The 18,815-nt window shown below is 43.0% G+C and overlaps 1 protein-coding gene across 5 annotated transcripts in view; it reads left to right on the forward strand.

Moving 5' to 3' along the window:
• The window catches only part of CAST (calpastatin), a 105,756-nt gene that overhangs the window by 62,135 nt on the left and 24,806 nt on the right, over positions 1–18,815 (forward strand). For all 5 annotated transcript variants that reach the window (XM_045020841.1, XM_045020843.1, XM_045020842.1 and 2 more), the window contains 13 exons: positions 2,338–2,451; positions 2,544–2,612; positions 3,074–3,172; positions 4,295–4,375; positions 4,465–4,518; positions 5,720–5,815; positions 5,917–6,012; positions 6,693–6,794; positions 8,718–8,801; positions 10,350–10,397; positions 12,583–12,687; positions 12,997–13,098; positions 14,599–14,700. In XM_045020841.1, coding sequence (XP_044876776.1) covers positions 2,338–2,451; positions 2,544–2,612; positions 3,074–3,172; positions 4,295–4,375; positions 4,465–4,518; positions 5,720–5,815; positions 5,917–6,012; positions 6,693–6,794; positions 8,718–8,801; positions 10,350–10,397; positions 12,583–12,687; positions 12,997–13,098; positions 14,599–14,700 — 1,152 coding nt within the window. The remainder of the gene's footprint in view (positions 1–2,337; positions 2,452–2,543; positions 2,613–3,073; positions 3,173–4,294; positions 4,376–4,464; positions 4,519–5,719; positions 5,816–5,916; positions 6,013–6,692; positions 6,795–8,717; positions 8,802–10,349; positions 10,398–12,582; positions 12,688–12,996; positions 13,099–14,598; positions 14,701–18,815) is intronic.

The raw sequence follows: 18,815 nt of genomic DNA on the forward strand, positions 1-18,815 counted from the left end.
CTGCATCCTGGCTTGACTCAGGCTCTGACCGTCCACCTCCATGGGGTATTGGGACCCTGGGTCTGAGCCCTGCGTTAGCATGATTTGTGTGTTGACAGAAGAGGGGTTAGGCTTGAGCCTGAGTCTTTACACTGCAATGTAAGCCAAGGGTTCACATACCCTTTGTCAATTTGTTCCTCTCTTTGCATCCTTAATAGAACACGTGAGCAGATTGGGGAGCCTAGGGTCTATCAAGGGTGTGTGCCTTGCTCTGTTTAATACATGAGCGCTGCCCTACTTGATGTTTGGCTCCCTTCTCTGTTGAGTGTTTCAGGCAGATTTTTGAGTGCCAACGACTGGCCCAAATGTGGAAGAGGAGCAGGCTGGCAGGATGCAGATGTGCAGCACTCCCCACAGCCTGCAGGACTGATGGGAGCTTAAGGAGAGGGGAAAGAAGAACAGAAGGGGTAAATTCAGAGAGGTCAAGGGGAAAAAGAGGGCAGAAAGGAAAGTGGGAGAATAAACATTCAGATTACTCTGTCATTGGGTAAATCTCTCTGATGTCTGCCTAGGATTTAGGGTATGTCTACACTGCAGTGGGAGGTGTAATTGCAGCACCAGCTGGCATACCCACCCTAGCTTTAATGTAGCTCCGATGGCTAAAAATAAGGGTAGAGACAGTGGCATGGACCCCAGCCTGTACTGTACAAACACGTCTGGAACTTGAGGTACATACTTGTGTTGCTGCATCTACACTGCTATATGGAATCATGCTAGCTAGATTAAAGCTAGTGTTGGCATTCCTACCTGAGCTGCAGTCGCACCTTTGATTGCAGTATAGAGGTATCCTGTGACTTGGTGACTCAAGCTAGATAACATGGAGTGTGATGCCAAAATCATTCCCTGTACACCTGAACCATGAAGACTTCCTGGACTGTAAAGCCTCACATCTTTCACGTTTTGCTTGTAGGGGAATGAGTTAGAAAATTGTGGGTAAAAATCTCTCATGATTTGTGGCAGTTTTTGACGTCTGAGATTTTACAAATTTATTTTACCTCCTGTATTTTTGTTTTACTTCCTTAATTTCCTAGCCTCTCATGCTGCCTTCATAGCTTCCCTTTCTCGACAGATCTTACTTTAGGGAGATGGATCTGCATCTGGAGTGGGCTGTGCCAGATTGTGCTGCTCCTTGTAGCTCCCAGGCAGTGGAAGGTTTTGAGGGGAAGATTCCCTAAACTCCTCCCTCTCGCCACCTCCAAAGAATCAAAAATCAAGGCTGGGGAATATACCATGTTTGTCTCAGTTACTAGGTGCTTCTTTACACCCAGGGTGTCTTCAACTTTGGAGTGTATCTGGGCAGGGGGTAGCGGGTGTTTGTAGAGAGTCATGGAATCTGTACAAACTTGCAGCTGCCAGACTTACTGCTTATTAAAAAATAGCATGACCAATTTTGGTTTATTCAATTTAATATGAGTGCCAAATATTTTAGTAGATAATAAACTGTTTGATTAGAGAGAGAAGGTGTTTGAGATAATACCAACATCTATTGGTGAGAGAGACAAGCTTTCAAGCTTACGCAGAGCTCTTCTTCAGGTTCTGTGTAAACTCGAAAGTTTGTCTCTCTCACCAACAGAAGTTGGTCCAGTGGAAGATACTACCTCAAATACCTTCTTTCTGTAGTATCCTGGGACCAACACGTCTACAACAACACTGCGTACAAACTGTTTTAGTGTATGTTATAGACTTGAGATTGCATAATGTAAAGTACAATCTTTTTTTCTCCATCACCAGCTGCTGTTGTTGGACTTCAGTCATCTATTGAGTCTCAAGTTAGTTCAGTGAATTAGCATTTTTTCAGAGGAAGCTGCAGTAAATGAGAATTTCAGAGACTCAAAACTCAGCTTCCCATCTTGGTGTTTTATACTAGTAGTGAACCCTGCATATGAAGAAATATAAACTAGCAGAGTAAAATTACCTATTTTAGTGCATTTTGGGTAGAGTTTTATAATCTTTTTATAAAATACTTACTAAACTTTAATACCATTTGCTTTTTAATTAACTTTCTCCTTCTGCACCAGAAATCAGTGTGTCGTTTGTCGTAAGCTATACTATCTCAATGTTATCAGAGGAACAAAAGAGAGAATCCCACTAAAACTGCACCTTTCCTTCAGCACAGAATGTTGCTTAGCAGCATTAATAATCTTTTTCCTGTTCTGTCCTTAAAATTTGCACAAACGTTGTATTGACAATTGGAGTAATGTAGGATATATACTAGGGTAGAACATTTCCATTATAGTTCTCTTTTTAAAATTGTTAACACAAAGTCATATACACAAAGTCTTCTATTTTTTTCCCTAGCCTAAAACTGAAAATAAATCACTGGCTAGTGGTGCAGCTGGTGGAGCTGCAGCTACAGTTGGTGCAGTCACTGCTGCTGGTTTGGTTGCGACAGCTGATAAACCAAGTACTGAGGTAGGTAACTATAGTCTAACACAAATCAGCTGCTTTGTATAAACCTAACTCCTTTACACTGGCTTTCAGCACTATTTTCACCTTTCTTTCAGGCTAAAGAAAATAAATCAGCAGCTCCGTCTTCAGCTGTTGAAGCTGCACCTACTAAGCCACCTGAAAAAGTAGGTAACAATATACTGACATATAAGCCCTCTTGTGTAAAACACACCTTTCCCAATTTTTAATAGCCTTTCCCAAATCTAACATTGTTATCAATAATACTTCAGTATGTTTCATCTTTAAAAATAAATCTTTACAACATATTAACTAATAAATCAGCTGACTACAAATAATCTTGTTACTGAAATTCAGAGGTAACTGGTAAACAATTATCTTTGAAAATGTTTAATGTCTGTTGAACTTGTATTGATTCAGAGCAAGTTTCTAGTTTGGGTTTCCAGGAGTTCTTTGCAAAGGATCCTGTTTCCTTCCCCCTGCTCTCCCCTTAGGTTTAAGAAGAGAGAGATTTTTTTTTTGTCTTTTTCTGTTTCTTTGCAGTCTTACATTAATGCTACACATTGTGATACATCTTTACATGCTGTGCAGTGCCTTAACTTGTATAACTGTCTGCTTATTTTTCTAGTCTGATGTAGATAAGGCCTTAGATGACCTGATAGATACGCTAGGAGGACCTGAAGAACATGTTCCTCCCAGTCCAGTCTACACTGGCCCAGAAATTACGGTATTGAATTTCTTACGTCACTTGTTATCATATGGGCTGAGTAATTATCCCTGTGATCCCATAACATTTGAAATAGATTCACAGTTTCTCTGTAAAACATAAGGAATGCCTCCCACACAATACTAGTGTTGTTTTTAGCTGTTAAGAAATGTTGCAACTATAGATCTACAGTAGAACACAATGGTGAAGTGTTAGCAAATTGGAAAAAAGTTGCTATTTGAATTGGTCACCAAATATGGGCTTGTCTGACAGATTTACAAAAGAACATGTTTTTATCAAAGTTGCTGAAAGGGGAGAGAAAAAAGCTTGGATAAGTGAAGGGAATTCTCTCTACTTACTTCTTTATTTGTCACATAGTGGAGCATTAGGAATCTGAGACAATGATGTTCATTTCTAAATGTGGATGTGCGGGGAGAAGAGCGGTTGCAATCGCAGTTGTTGGGGAGGGTAATGGAGAAGTATGGGAGTGGAGTAGACAGAGGTGTTTCCAAAAATATGTAAAATTCACATTTTATCTGTATCTACATTAAAAGATTGAGATTGACCATTTATTGTACTTGACTCTCTCTCTCTCTTTTCTCAGAAGTATCATTAGTGAGTATATCACAGGTTGGCTGGCCCCTTGACGAGGGAGCAGGACAGTACACCTGTGACTGGTCAGCTGACCTCAATGAGCGTTAAAAGAGGGTACCTGGGCAAGGGGGAGACACTTGATGAGTCAGAGCCAGAAAGCTGCAAGAATTAGGAGCAGCAGGCAGTCTCGCAAGGAGAGGAGGAAGTGGGAACCTGCTGGGGGAAAAAGCTCTGGGTGATGTGGTGCTCAGCGACCAGAGCATGGAAGATTCCTGAAGGAAGGACAAAGAGGCAAAGGGGACAATGCACTGGGAGCTGTAGCCCGGGGTGGGCTGAGGAACTAGTTTTGTTAATTTTGCCTGTGTTGGAAGAATAAAACTGCCTGGAAAGAGACTCTGGGTGTGGCAGTGGGTTCTTTGTGAACTGGGGAGAAGGCCAGTTTATTACAGGGTAGAATGTCACTTTATATAGTTATCTTTGTAAATTAGTAACTTAAATTTTGGTTTCAACAAACATTAATACAACATTAACTTCTTGTTTTTGTTGCAGGATTCATGTTCTTCTGCATATATTGAAGAACTGGGTAAACGGGAGGGTTCTATACCTCCAGGGTACAAAAAATTATTGGAGGTAAGTAAAGTGAGCAAAATAAGACAATAGAGTTCTGCTTGTATACTGGGATTATCTTCCATTCACCACAGAAATAACTCTTCTTTCAGGGTAAAGGAGATGACCAAGCTGTACCCCCAGAAAAAACAGAACCACCACCTCAGGTAAGGTTAGATTTACATCTCAAAAGGTAAAAATAAGTCATCATCCGGTTCTTGGGAAAGTTCTAATTAACTTCTTCTGACATCAGAAAATGCCAAATTCCAAGAGGTGCTGACCACATGCAGTTCCTGTTGAAGTCAATGGAAAGCTTCTGGAGTTTTCACACAGAATTTTTAATTAACATAGATGGTCTTGGAAAACTGAAAGAAGTTGAAACAACTAAACCAAATATTTTTGAGAAATTGAATCTGATAATATTAGACTAGCTATTGACAGTTATGGATGCAGGAATCCTTGAGTACTTTGTGTGGCAAAGAATGCTTAAATCTGTGTGCTTAGCATGGTCATAAGAACAGCCATACTGGGTCAGACCATCTAGCTCAGTATCCTGTCTTTCGACAGTGGGCAATGCCAGGTGGTTCAGAAGCAATGAACAGAACAGGTAATCATCAAGTGATCCATCCAAGTTGCCCATTCCCAGCTTCTGGAAAACAGAAGGTAGGGACACCATCCCAGCTAATAGCCGTTGATGGACCAATCCTCCATGGATTTATCTAGTTCTTTTTTAAACCCTGTTATAGTCTTGGCCTTCGCAACATCTGCTGGCAAAAAGTTCCACAGGTGGACTGTCATTCCTTTAGACTAGAGCAGGGATCAGCAACCTTTGGCACGCGGCCCGTCAGGGGAATCTGCTGGCGGGCTGGGTTGTTTACCTGCACTGTCCACAGGTTCGGCCAATAGCAGCTCCCACTGGCCGTGGTTTGCTGTTTCCGGCCAATGGTGGCTGCAGAAAGTGGTGTGGTCTGAGGGATGTGCTGGCTGCCGCTTCCCATAGCCCCCATTGGCCTGGAACAGCGAACCGCGGCCAGTGGGAGCTGCGATCTGCCGAACCTGTGGACACTGCAGGTAAACAAACCGTCCTGGCCTGCCAGCGGATTTCCCTGATGGGCCACGTGCCAAAGGTTGCCGATCCCTGGACTAGAGTTTGATTTCACTATAAGTTTACACCTAAAAGAAAACGAAAGGCTGCATTTTGATGTGACGTGTAGGTGTGTTTCTTTCTGAGACAAAAGTATAACAACGGCCCCTTAAATACATATTGCTACTTCAGTAAGCACACAGCGCACATGAATTATAAACTAGGTTTTGACAGCCCTTGACTTTTGTATGTTAACCATAATCTACTATGCAATTTCTGTTTAGAAACCAATGACAGATGATGATATTGCAGATGCTTTGTCATCTGATTTTACCTGCAGTACTTCTACTCCTGGAGAGGAGAAGACAACTCTTAAAGAGGTATTCATTTTGCCAACTGAGAATTTTTTAACTTTACCTTTTTTACACTTTTTGCAAATTTCCCCAGTAACCAAACATTTTGTTTTCTCCTTACATAACAGAAGCCAACAGCAGAAGGAGAAATTGTACAAGCACAGTCAACAAGTTCAGTCAGGAGTTCAGCTCCTCCTAAGGAGAAGAAACCAAAACTGGAAGAGGTATAGATACTCTCTTTTTTGACTAATTTAATTATGATATATCTGTATTTAACATACTTCATGCCAAAATGTGGGCTTGATCCTGCAAGACGTTGAACATCCTCGGCTTCAGTTGAAATTCTGTTGAACATATTAAGTACAACGGGAATTGCAGGTGCTGAGAGCCTCTCAGAAGGTGGTCTCTGCATGTTATAGGATTGGGCCTGCGAGGGTCAAATAATTCTGCTTATGGAATCATCTGCAGGGCTCCCATAGGCCCGGTAAACATAGTATGAGAGCTGGTTACAAAAATGAGCTTGGTTTTTTTAGTTGTGTGGGATGCTTTTAATATCAGGATAATTTCATGTCCTTGTATTCATAAAACTGACCTTTTCTTCTCATATCTGGAGAGACAATGTAATGTAGTGTTGGGTCTCTGCTTTCCTCTCCTTTGAAGAAGTGTTTAGTTTGATTAAAATCTGCTGGTGTGATCAGAGTTTGCCATTTGTTGCCCTCTCATGTTAAAGAAATGTGGTGAAGCAGAGCAGAAATTAAAAATGCCATTTTATCTCTTTTTGAGCGCAGACTTACTAGCATGCTGCTTAGCTCCCTGCAGAGTATAGAGGAAGACACATGTAAAGTAAACCCTGTGCCTTTTTATGAATAATCACAATATGATTTGCACATTTTTTTTAATCTAGGCAGCAATAAGTGATGATGCACTAGATGCCCTTGCTGATACTCTCGGTGCACCAGAACCTGAACCCAAAGAAGACCTTTCTTCCCTTGTAGAAGTCTCAGAGGTATAATTAAATGTATATTGTATCAGCTCCCCAAACTCCATTTTTCTGGATGTTGTACAAATGCGTAAGAGGAGAATAATCCATACCCCAAAGAACTTACTTATGTAGACTGTCGGCCCTTCATCAGTTAAGACTGAGCCAATCACAACACGTCTTCCAGTCTTCTCTCGCTCTGGCAATCCTTCGGCATGCTTGTCCATGTCTCCTTGTTAGGAAATCATCCCCCCTCTTTGGAGGCTGACTGCGTGGCCGTTTCGGTTCTCGCCGATACCACTCAGATATAGCTGCAGTCCATCTGTTGTCACTGAATCAGGCCACATGTCCCTCCCACTGCATTTTGCTGAGCCTGCTTTCAACAACATCTCACATTCCAGACTGCTGCCTAATTATTTCATTAGGAATGTGATCGCGGAGCGAAATGCCCAAAAATGTTCGTTCCATCGCCCTCTGTGTGACAGACAATTGATGTTCTTCAGTCTTCATCAGTGACCATGTTTCGCTGCCATATAGCGTTGCTGGAAGCACGGTTGAGTTAAAAAGATTTGCACGAGTTGTTTTGCTGATGTTTCCTTGGAGGATGTCCCTGATGTCGATGAATGCGCACCATCCAGCTTTTTTTCTGCACGACAGTTCGCCTTTCTGATCATGGTGCATGTTGACTTCCTGGTCCAAATAAACGTATTTGTTGACTTCTTGGATCTGCTCTCCTCCAAGAGTTATTTGGGTTCTTGGCAGAACATCTGATCTCATATATTTTGTTTTCGACTGGTTCATTTTTAATCCGACTTGACTGCTTTTCACGTTCAGTTCTTTAAGCATGCTCTCAAGCTAGACTGTTTTATCAGCTATCAGCACTATATCACTATAAGATATAGATCACTATAAGAACTTACTTAAGTGACAAAAAACAGACAAAGGGAGTAGAAATGGGATACAGCCTACCAGAGAAGGGGACAGAGTAATGACTGATGTGCTTCTTGTCGGTTACACTTAAATATATTTCTAACCATTCTTTTCTCTGACTATTTTTCCCTTTAACTCTAGTTGTTGGGTTTAGGGTGGGAGGGGGGAGTTACAATTAATAGCATTTTCTCTTGTAAATAGTTCCTGTCTGACTTTTTTCCTGTTATTTTTGTATTTAGCATGAATCTCTTCAATGTCTCTTAACTTTAGTGCTCATTTGGTATTTATTCCTTGCATGTTTTGAGTTTTATCTTTATGTCTAATACCACTCGCCTATTAGCTTTACATTATTTTATCCCTTCTCCATATTCAGTAAGTGCATAAAGCAGGGGAGTGACAGAAAGGCAATGGAAAATTAGTTGCTGTTGAAGGTGTCTGGAGTGCTTGTGCTAGTTCTGAACTTGATAGAAGGCATGATGTGACGTCAGAAGAGCTGACTGGCAGGAGAGTCTAGAGTCATTGTGGGAGGGCCTCTAGAAGAGCTGAGTGTTTTGGAGCTCATGGAAGGACTCTGGAGTCATTAAAGGGTGCGCTGCTGGGACTCCATGTCCCCAGGTGGTTGCTCAGTGGAGAAGGGGATACAATCCTACTCACCCTTTATCTCTTTCTGCTGTTGATGTGGCCAGGGTGGTGGAGGCTGCCAGGAGAATTGGGAGCTTTGAACTGTGCCCCCTAAAGGCCTGTTGAGGCAGTGGCCAGGGACATTTATGTCTCTGCTCTGTGTCTTTGGGTTGTGTTTGAAGTGTAACACTACACTAGTGTTAATTTCAAAACAATGGGTTTTTTTAACCTAAATTTGGCATGAATAGAACATAAAGGCTGTCAAAGCATAGAATGGCTTAATCTGACTTTAGTACCTTTTAGAAAATTTAGATTGGAATGATCCTCTTTATTGAAGAGGGACTGTTGGTGTTTTTTCCTGGAATTTCTGTTCATCTGTATTTGTATCCTTTTCTTCAGGCAAAAGCTAAAGAGAAAAAAATAAACAAGGCTGGTGAACGTGATGATACAATCCCTCCAGAATACAGATTGAAACCGGCAATGGTAATTTTTCATCTCTACTTTCCTCATATAAATTATAGGTGTCTGACTAGCTCTGTGGTTGTGTCACAGGCAGGCAATGAAGTTGGGGAAAATAAAAGGTGGTGGAACTCTATTAATGACTAACTCTGAATGCACCCTGCCTGGATGGCTCCTGTATCCCCCCCCAGCCCTTTCCCCTTCCTTGAGGGTTCACTTAGAACTCTCCGCTGTCCCTCAGAATAACGTGATGGATGTTGAGGAAAGGAACATGTAGACTTGCAAACAATATTGGCATATATTTGGAATAGTTTTTCATGGAAAGTGCCAGAAGCACCATTTTATAACAGGACGTGTCATTTATATCTATAAATAAATATGTCTGTGGGGCTCATTCGTGTAGTCCTGACAAACACAATAGAGAAGTATTATCCACATTTTACTGATGGGCGCACGCAGAGAAGGAGAGGTGTTCAAAATTGTCAATATTGATGCAGTTAACAATGTATACATTTCAACTCTCATCATTAGGTTTTAGTAGTAGCGCATTCCATTTTGAATGGAGCAGTTTTTACCTCTCAGAGACTTTCAGTGTGTCTAATTGCAGACCTGGGAAGCGGACCTAAATAAGTTGACATTCAGAAGATTTTCTTCAGAGCCATAAAGACTACAAAGTTAGGACCTATCTTACTATTGAGTTATCTCTTGTTTTAAATTGATACTGAGTTAATCCAGCATAAAACTGAAGTAGTGCAGTGGTGACTGGCCTCAGGGCTAGATTCTCAGCTCCTTTTTGCCACTCAGGTCTTGCAGCAGTATCTGACCAGCTGAGAATTCCCCTGATATGGGGGTTCTTTGAGATGACGCAGAGCCAGTATACCCAGGTTCCTATATCACCCCTTCCCTGGCCTAGGTGTCTGTGTTTGAATGGCGCGTAATACGTCAGTGGTGTGGCCAAAATGAGATGTGTTCCTACTTTCCCCACTTGGCATACAGTTCCTTGAAGACCATTGCCAGCTGTTGTTTGGTTAGGTCTGCTCTAACCTACAGTGGTCCTGTAGCCAGCATGTATGGGCCCTGAGACTCAGGAAGCCATTACAGGCTCCCAGATGTTCTCCTCTCTGCTGCACTAAGTGAAAAGTTGGTGCAGCAGAGAATCTGGGACTAAATGTTTTCTGTAAATGAAAGCTTAAATGCTGTAGCAGGAAAGGCCTGCCAGAATAGTATTGAAATATATTCTGGATCACTTTGTGCCTAGTCACAATTTCTGTGGCCTCCCTCTGTTGGCAGGTCCCATGGATGGGGGTGAGGAGACCTGCTGCTCCTACTCTGTACCATAAAATGCTGTGGCCGTGGAATTCTGTATTGTTAGTGCATGTCATCAAATGTGATATGGCACAGATTTTGCTTAATGTGTATTTTCATTTGTTTTCTTTAATTCCTGGGTGTGTACTTGTTTAGATACCTTTCCCATTGCAAATAACTTAAACTTGCAATTGTTTGCTGGCATGGAAGCCATGTTTTGTAATAATAGAAAAAAACTAAGAACAATATTTATGTTTTTCCCTGCAGGATAAAGATGGAAAACCATTATTGCCAAAACCTGAAGAAAAGCCTAAGGTTAGAAAAGTAACAGTATTATACGATTGTCACTAGATATTGTGGTGGTTTCCTGTTGGTTGGTTTTGTTTTTCCTTTTTGTCCTCTATTCTCCTATGTCCCTAGTATAACTACACAGTCTTGGTCCCTATTTATAGATGCACTTGTTTACACACTGTATAAGTGTAACTGATTTTTACTTTCTAGCCATCTCTCTCTGATATTGAAGTTGAATATTATTGTTCTGTAGGTGGATCATGTGAATGTTTGAGTAATACTGAAATGCTTCGCAGTTCTGGGCAACTACATCTGTATTCCCCCTTTACTGTGGTCCGCCAACAGCACCCACTCTAGGCTCCACAGAGGTGCCTCAGGTGTCATGTCTCTCTTGGGTGGAGACATACATCTCTCTCCCGCCTGACCAGGCTGGGATATTTCCAGGCTGCAGAGTCCCCTGACTATACTATGATATCCCCAGTTTAAGCAGGCTTCTTTTGCCTTCTCTTCAAAGATGATACACAGTGTAATAGCCAGAGGTATAAGTTACCACACAGCTCTTTCTGAGTAAGCACATTTATTCTTAAGATAAAAGAAATGCAGACAAAACATTAAAAAAAAAAAAAAAGAAAGACCTTACATGCATGCTAATAAATGCTGATACCATATTCCTCCCATTACCAATACATGATCTGTACTTGAAACATTATAATACACTGCTACCCCGATATAAAGCGACCTGATATAACACAGGTTCACATACAAGGCGGTAAAGCTCTGACACGCTGCTCTGAGCAGCATGTTAAGGGTGCTGGGCCAGGCCAGGTCCAAGGGGTTCGATAAGGGGCAGAGGGTCTCGGGGGTGGTCAGGGGCTCCCCCCCAGGGTCTGGGGGGCAGGAGCTGTGGTAGGGCACTTTTGGGGGCCCGGCAGACCCAGAGTGGCCTGGGGGATTAGCGGGGGGCCGGGAGCTTCGCTTACCCTGGCCCCAGCTGTGTCGCTCGAGGCTTGGGGGAAGGGATTCCCCCCCTGCACTCACCCCAGCAGTGGTGGAAGCGGAGCAGCCCATCCCCAGCCCGCTCCACTCCGCCAGCTGCAGCGCTCCGCTTCCCGCAGCCGGTGAGTAAGTGGGGCGTCCTTTCCCCAACCTCCCCGCACTCACCGGTGGCGGGAAGTGGAGCAGCCCAGCCCTAGCCAGCTCCACTCCGCCAGCTCCCAGCCGTGGTGCTCCGCTTCCCGCCGCAGGTGAGTGCAGGACCTTTCCCCAGCCACCCCCCAGTGACACGCACTCACTGGGGGCAGGAAGTGGAGCGCTGCAGCTGGGAGGTGGCGGAGTGGAGCGGGCTGGGGCTGGTCTGCTCCACTTCCCGCCACTGCCGGTGAGTGCCTGTGGGAGGGTGGGGGGGGTGGATAGGGGTCGGAGCAGTCAGGACAGGGAGCAGGGGGGTTGGGTGGGGTCCGGGGGGTGATTAGGGATGGAGGTCTCTGGAGGGGGCGGTCAGGGAACAAGGAACGGGGAGGGGGAGCAAAGCAAGTTTGATATAATGCGGTGAGATTTTTTGTCTCCCGAGGACTGCGTTCTATCGGGGTAGAGGTGTAGCATACTGTAATACTAAATGTTAGGCCTAATCTACACTCAATGTAGGTACGGCATCAGTGTGTGGAAAAATTCACCCCCCTGAGCACCATAGCTATGCTGACCTAACTCCCAGTGTAGATGCAGCTAGGGTGATGGAAGAATGATTCCGTCAACCCTGCTACTATCACTCAGGGAGATACTGTTTCCACAGCAATGGAAAAATGCCTTCCCTCACCATAAACTGCACCTATGCTACCGGGTTATGCTGGCATAGCTACATTACTGTAGCTATGTCAGTATAGACTGCACAGAGTAGACATAGCCTAAGTAATTTATGCTATTGCTTTTAAAAGCTTAGAATCCTCTCATGAAATGAGTTATACTTTGCTTTTTGGTAACACTGTAAACTATTTTTAAAATGGAATTCTATTCCAGTAAAAATCATTTTTAATTACAAAACTGGACAAATTCTAGAAAGGATTTTCTCAATAAATATTTATTAACTATGCATACGTAGTATATTTTAAAATTTAAAAGGTGCTGACCAAGCAAGTTAATTTAGAATTTTTGTAAAATAAAAACAATTGTATCAGTCACTCTGTACCACATTTGTGTCCATTTTGTATTGCAGCCTGTAAGTGAATCTGATCTTATTGATGAATTTTCAAAAGACTTTGTCTGTCCTGCGCCACCTGCAGCCCAATCTAAACCATCTAAACCCACCGACACATCTAAAGTAAGTAAGTCTTCTTTGATCTTAAGTAAAAAAAAAAAAAATTAAAAAAAAATCTTTTTAATATTCAGTGTTCAATTTCAGTCACTGGACAATTTTAGGATAGAGGAACTCTTAAAAAAAAGTCCATGGTTCTCTGGTTTCTGTATCTCATAATATTCTCTTCCCAGAAATATCTCCTCATTTTTATTTTCTCCATGAGCTGTTCTCTGTTGCATTCTGTTGAAAGGTTTATATCTCCATGTTCTTTCTGATTTTCGTTGCTTTGTGCTTCAGTGCATTAATAAAGTTCACTGCATTTGTTTCTTTCAGAAACCTGCAGTTACTGCACCTGCAAAGGCTCCTGCAGAGGAAGTTGTCTCCTCTGCTGCAGTTTCTACTGTGCAATCATCAGCTCCATCAACTACTACTTCAGTGAGTAACCTGTAGAGAATCGGAATTGGTGCTAAAGTGAAAGCTCAAAGCTGTTCAGTGAAAAGTTAGAGAAGTATGGCTTTGTGGGATACTATTGCAGACTTCACAGTCAAGTACTTCAGAATAATCTCGTCATGGCTTATCTGTATGATATAGATTGAATTTCTGAAGGGATACCTGTGATTTGAACTCTTCTGATTCCCCCTAGCATTTTTTCTTGAAACAGACAATTGTTTCGCTATGCTTGAGAGTATGTGCTTCAAATGCTTTCCTAAAGTCTTTTTAAGATGATGCTGTTTATGAACTTTTTATTGCCAGTAAAGATAAACATCATAAAACATTTTATGAAAAAAACAACTGCCGTCCTATGTATTTGGGAAGACTATATTACTGGCAGACCTCCCTACCTCTGTGGTCATGGAGTATATAAATCAAAACTTGTGGAAGTGTCTAGTTGTTAATCATGTCTACCTGGAGAACACTCTGCCAAAGTCCTAGAGGATCTGTGCTGCAGTGACACACTTTATGGGGAGAGGCAATTTATAATTAGAGCCATACCAAATTCTCAGTCGATTTTGGTAAATTTCACATTCATAGAATTTTAAAAATGTTAAATGTCATGGTTTCAGATATTTAAATTTGAAATTTCACGGTATTGTAACTGTAGGGGTCCCAACCCAAATTGAGGATGGGGGTTGCAAGACTACTGTAGGGGGTTGCAGTATTGACATCCTTACTTCTGCGCTGCTGCTGGCAGCAGTGCTGCCTTCAGAGCTGGGCTCCAAGCCAGCAGCCTGGGAGGTTCCTGCAACTGGGGGTGGTTCCCAGAGGTGGGTCTGACCTGGCCCTGGGCGTGCCCATCAGAGGAAGAGGAAGTTCCAGCTAGGTTGGGACTAGCAACTAGAGCCCAGCATATGGTAGCAGTCCCCAGCTGGGGTGCCTCAACCCATCCCCAGCTCTGGAACCAGTGCTTGGGGGCTAAAGGGGTCTTGGGCTGTCTGTGTGTGGTGGGATTTGGGAGCACAGTGCCCCCCAACCATGGCACCCTGGGCGGTCACCCACCTGTAAGGCCAGCCCAAAAGTGACGACCTCCCCCCCATACCATGCCACCCTTGCTTTTGTGCTGCTGCTGGTGGTGGTGCTGCCATCAGAGCTGGGCACCTGGCCAGAAGCTGCTGCTCTCTGGCTGCTCAGCTCTGAAGGCAGCACAGAAGTAAGTGGCAATCCCGTGACCCTCCTATAATAGCCAGATATCACAGGGAGACCAGATTTCATGGTCCATGACGCATTTTTCATGGCCAAGAATTTGGTAGGGCCCTATTTATAATTTTTGAATTTATTAGTGTGGATAGTTGTATCTTCTTGAGTTTTGCATATATGTTGGTTGCAAAGTAAAATTGTGTTTATAATCTGTAGTTAGAAATTCTGAATACATTTCTTCAAAAACAGCTTAACGTCAATAAAACTGCAGTTGTCTAATAACATCTAATGCTTTTGTAGGCTGGACATGTGTCAGATGAGGCAGTGGAAGCCTTGTGTGGTAGTCTAGGAAAGAGAGAGCCTGACCCAGAAGAAAACAAATCTGCTGTGGATAAAGTGAAGGTATTAAAATAGCCAGGACTTCAAAAAACACTTTGTAAAAGTAATTATCTTGAGTTATGTTGTAAACCATTTACAGTGGGCCATATTTTGCCATCTATTTTTAAGCAGAACTTCCTGTTTAAACCAATAGAGGGAATTCAGTTTAGAAACTTGTGAAGGGATCCTTAGGGTGCAACCTGGACTGTGGGACTGCTGAGCCTTCCAAACCCATCAGCCTAGGCTGTCTGTCACACTGTGATACTGGTGTCTAGCTACAAGTCTCTGTTAGGCACTGCACTTACACAGGCAGAGACACGCCCAATTATGTTACATGAATGATCTCCCAGCCACTCATGAACCATCAATAGAGAGGCTTCAGCCAATTCCCCCCCAGTTCCCCAGCCTTGCACCCCAGAAATACCCTGTCTTGCATTGCTCAAGGGTCCCTTGGACAGTGCAAACTCATTAATAAGTTCACCACATGTTCATAGGAAAGTGGACAAGCACCAGCTTTTGTAACCTGAGCTGAGATTCCTCAAGTACTTCAACTAAAACCACACTGTTTTAGGTAAAATATAAAATGGATTTATTAACTACAGAAAGATAGATAGATATTAAGTGATTATAAGTAGTAGGCATAGAGATCAAAGTTGGTTACCTAAGAAATAAAACTAAATTTGCAGTCTTAATTCTAATTTAAACAGAATAGCAAGATTTGAATCCGTCTCCACCCTAGATGGCACAGGCAGCTTACAGTTCCTCAATACACAGACTGGTCCCAGGCTGAAAGAGGGTCCAATCTCCCTACTTCAAAGTCAGTGTCTTCCAGATGATCTTTCAGGTGTTGAGATGTGGGTGGGAAGAGGCTAAGCAATGATGTCTTTACCATAGACCTTAGTCCAGGGGTCGGCAACCTTTCAGAATTGGTGTGCCGAGTCTTCATTTATTCATTCTACTTTAAGGTTTCACGTTCCAGTAATGCATTTTAACATTTTTAGACGGTCTCTTTCTATAAGTCTATAATATATAACTAAACTATTGTACGTAAAGTAAATAAGGTTTTTAAAATGTTTAAGAAGCTTAATTTAAAATTAAATTAAAATGCAGAGCCCCCCGGACTGGTGGCCAGGACCCAGGCAGCATGAGTGCCACTGAAAATCAGCTCTCGTGCCACCTTTGGCACACGTGCCATAGGTTGCCTACCCCTGCCTTAGTCCATTCCGTGCTTTGCTGCACATTAGGCCATCCACATTTGCCATCCTTGCCTGTCAACTGCCCTTCTCTCCAAATCTTCTCATTTTATGTTGAGGTGCTTGTTGTTGTTCAGAACTGTTCGTTTCCATGTTATTCGCGGTCTTCCTCTCTTTCTTTTTGCATTTTCTGGTTTCCATTCATGGGCGGTATTTGGTAAGCATTCTTTTTCCATTCTCAGCACATGTCCCAGCCACTGATGTCTTCTTTTGTAGATTATTTGTGAGAGGGTGCCTTGTCCAGTCATTTTTCTGACTTCTTCATTCATCTTCCTATCTCTATATATATTCCCAACATTCTTCTCAGACATTTGTGATGAAATTCATCCAGCTTTTGCGTCTCTTTTCTTGGTAAGTTGCCATGTCCCACTGCTATATGTTGTGATGGCAATAACTATTGCTTTGTACACATTTGGTTTTGTCTGGAGGGAGATGCTTTTTAGTTGCCAGATGTTTTTGGGTCTTCCAAATGCAGCGTTTGGCCTCTTGATTCTTCTTCTTATGTCCTCAGAACTAGTACCATCTTGGTTGATGGTACTTCCAAGATACGTAAAATTGTCTGCCTTCTCCAGTTTCTTTTCTTCAGTTTTGATTTCTGTCCCTATATTCCCCATTAACATGACTTTGCATTTCTTTGCATTGTGTATCAAACCCATCTTCTCCATTACAAAAATGCTTAAATCAAGTAAAAGAAGTAGTCTGCTGGCATCTTCATTGATAAAAAGCGATGTCATCAGCAAAGTCAAGATCAGATAGCCTTGAATTGTTCCATTTTAGGCCATATGTATCACTATTGCATTGTTTTAATCCATAGTCAATGACTAGCATGAACAAAAAGGGAGACAGGACGCACCTCTGCCTTACACCTGTCTTGATGCTGAATGGCTTGCTCAATCCATTTTCCATTTTAATGCAGCATTTTGAGTTGGCATAGAATGCCTTCATAATGTTAATTAATTTTGTTGGATTTCCATATTGTTCCACAATTTCCCCCATTTTTTTTCTCTGTTTACACTAATGAATACCTTTTGAAAGTCCACAAAATTGGCAAGACTGCCTTGGAATTCAGTTGTGTTCTCAATAATCCATCTCAGGGTGAAAATAGCGTCTGTGCATGATCCCACTTGTCTAAATCCAGATTGTTGTTCAAGTAGGATGGCATCCATCTTTCCTTTCATTCTGTTCAGGAGGGCTGCTGCTAATACTTTACCTTTGACAGATAGAAGTGTTACTCCCCTCCAATTTGAACAATTGTTTAGATCACCTTTCTTTGGTAACTTGATTATGATACCGAGGGTCCGTTCTTCCGGCACTTTCTCTTCCGTCCATATTTTGTTGCACAGCGAACAGATGACTGATTCCATGTCTTCACCTCCATTTTTAAGCATCTCAGGATGAATGTCATCCCAACCCAGGTGCGTTGTTGTTTTTCAGCTTCTGAAATGCTTTTTTTACTACATAGATGTATCTGAGGTAAAAATCTATATCTAGGTCTAGTGGTTTATCATTGTTAAATTCCAGTCTTGTAATTGGTTCCGGTTGGTTTAGCACTTCTTTGAAGTGTTCCACGCATTTATTTTCTTGTTCCGCCTGTGTTTTCAGACTTTCGCCTTGTTTCCCTTTTTCTGGGGGACTTCTGAATTTTGGTCTGTATTATGCTAACTGTTTCAGGATCGTGTAGACTGTTCGGGGGGGGAGGGATAGCTCAGTGGTTTGAGCAGTGGCCTGCTAAACCCAGGGATGTGAGTTCAATCCTTGAGGGGGCCACTTAGGGATCTGGGGCAAAAATCAGTACTTGGTCTTGCTAGTGAAGGCAGGGGGCTGGACTCAATGACCTTTCAAGGTCCATTCCAGTTCTAGGAGATAGGTATATCTCCAATTATTATTTATTATTTCCCCTGCTTCTTCAGTTTCACTAGCCTTACTTTCTATCCAGTTTTGCTTATCTCTTTTGCATTGTTTCTTTACTGTTTTGTCAAGGTTCTTGTACAGTAACTCCCCACTTAACATCCTCTCACTTAACATTGTTTCGATGTTACGTCCCTGCTCAGTTACAGAACATGCTCCATTTAAAGTTGTGCAATGTTTCGCTATAACGTCGTTTGACTGCCTGCGTTGTCCACACCTGGCAGCCCCCTATCAGCTCTCCTATGCCCCCCAACAGCGCCTCCCACCCGCCGGCAGACCCTGCGGTTCAGTGCCTCCCCCCTCCTCCTCCTGCCCACAGCAATCAGCTGGCTTGGGAGTGGGGAGGAGCGAGGACTCGACGCGCAGGCTCCCCCTCCCTCCTCCGCCTCCCAAACGCTGCAAACCAGCTGATTGCCGTGGGCAGGAGGCAGGGGAGGGAGGGGGAAGCCTGTGCACTGAGTCCTCGCTCCTCCCCCCTCCCTCCTGCCCCTCTGAACATTGCAAGCCAAGTAAAGGGGGAGAAGAGGGGAAGAAGAGGCTTGGGGGAAGGGGTGGCATGGGTGGGCCGAGGGTTGAGCCACCCACCCCTGGTGCTTGCAGAGTAGGGGAAGCTGCTGCTGCTGCGCAACGTGCTTCTAGCCTACAGCACCTTCAGCCTCCTTACCTGCCTCATTGTCTCCAGTGCCAGTGGGCTGTGCCTGTGTGGGGTAAGGTGGGGGCACCTCTCAACTATAGTACTGTACTGTATGGCAAAAATAAATTTCCCTAGAACCTAAACCCTGCCCTCCCCTCCCCCCCCTTTTCATTCTTATGGGGAAATTGGATTCGCTTAACATTGTTTCACTTAAAGTTGCATTTTTCAGGAGCATAACTACAACGTTAAGTGAGGAGTTACTGTAGGTTTGTTTCGTTTCTTCAGTCCCATGTTGTAGTACTAGAGCCTTTTGTTTTCTTCTTTTGTCTATAATTTTCTGTGTT

Source organism: Mauremys mutica, chromosome 6 (genome assembly GCF_020497125.1).
Source record: "Mauremys mutica isolate MM-2020 ecotype Southern chromosome 6, ASM2049712v1, whole genome shotgun sequence".
In the NCBI taxonomy this organism is placed as follows: Eukaryota; Metazoa; Chordata; order Testudines; family Geoemydidae; genus Mauremys; species Mauremys mutica.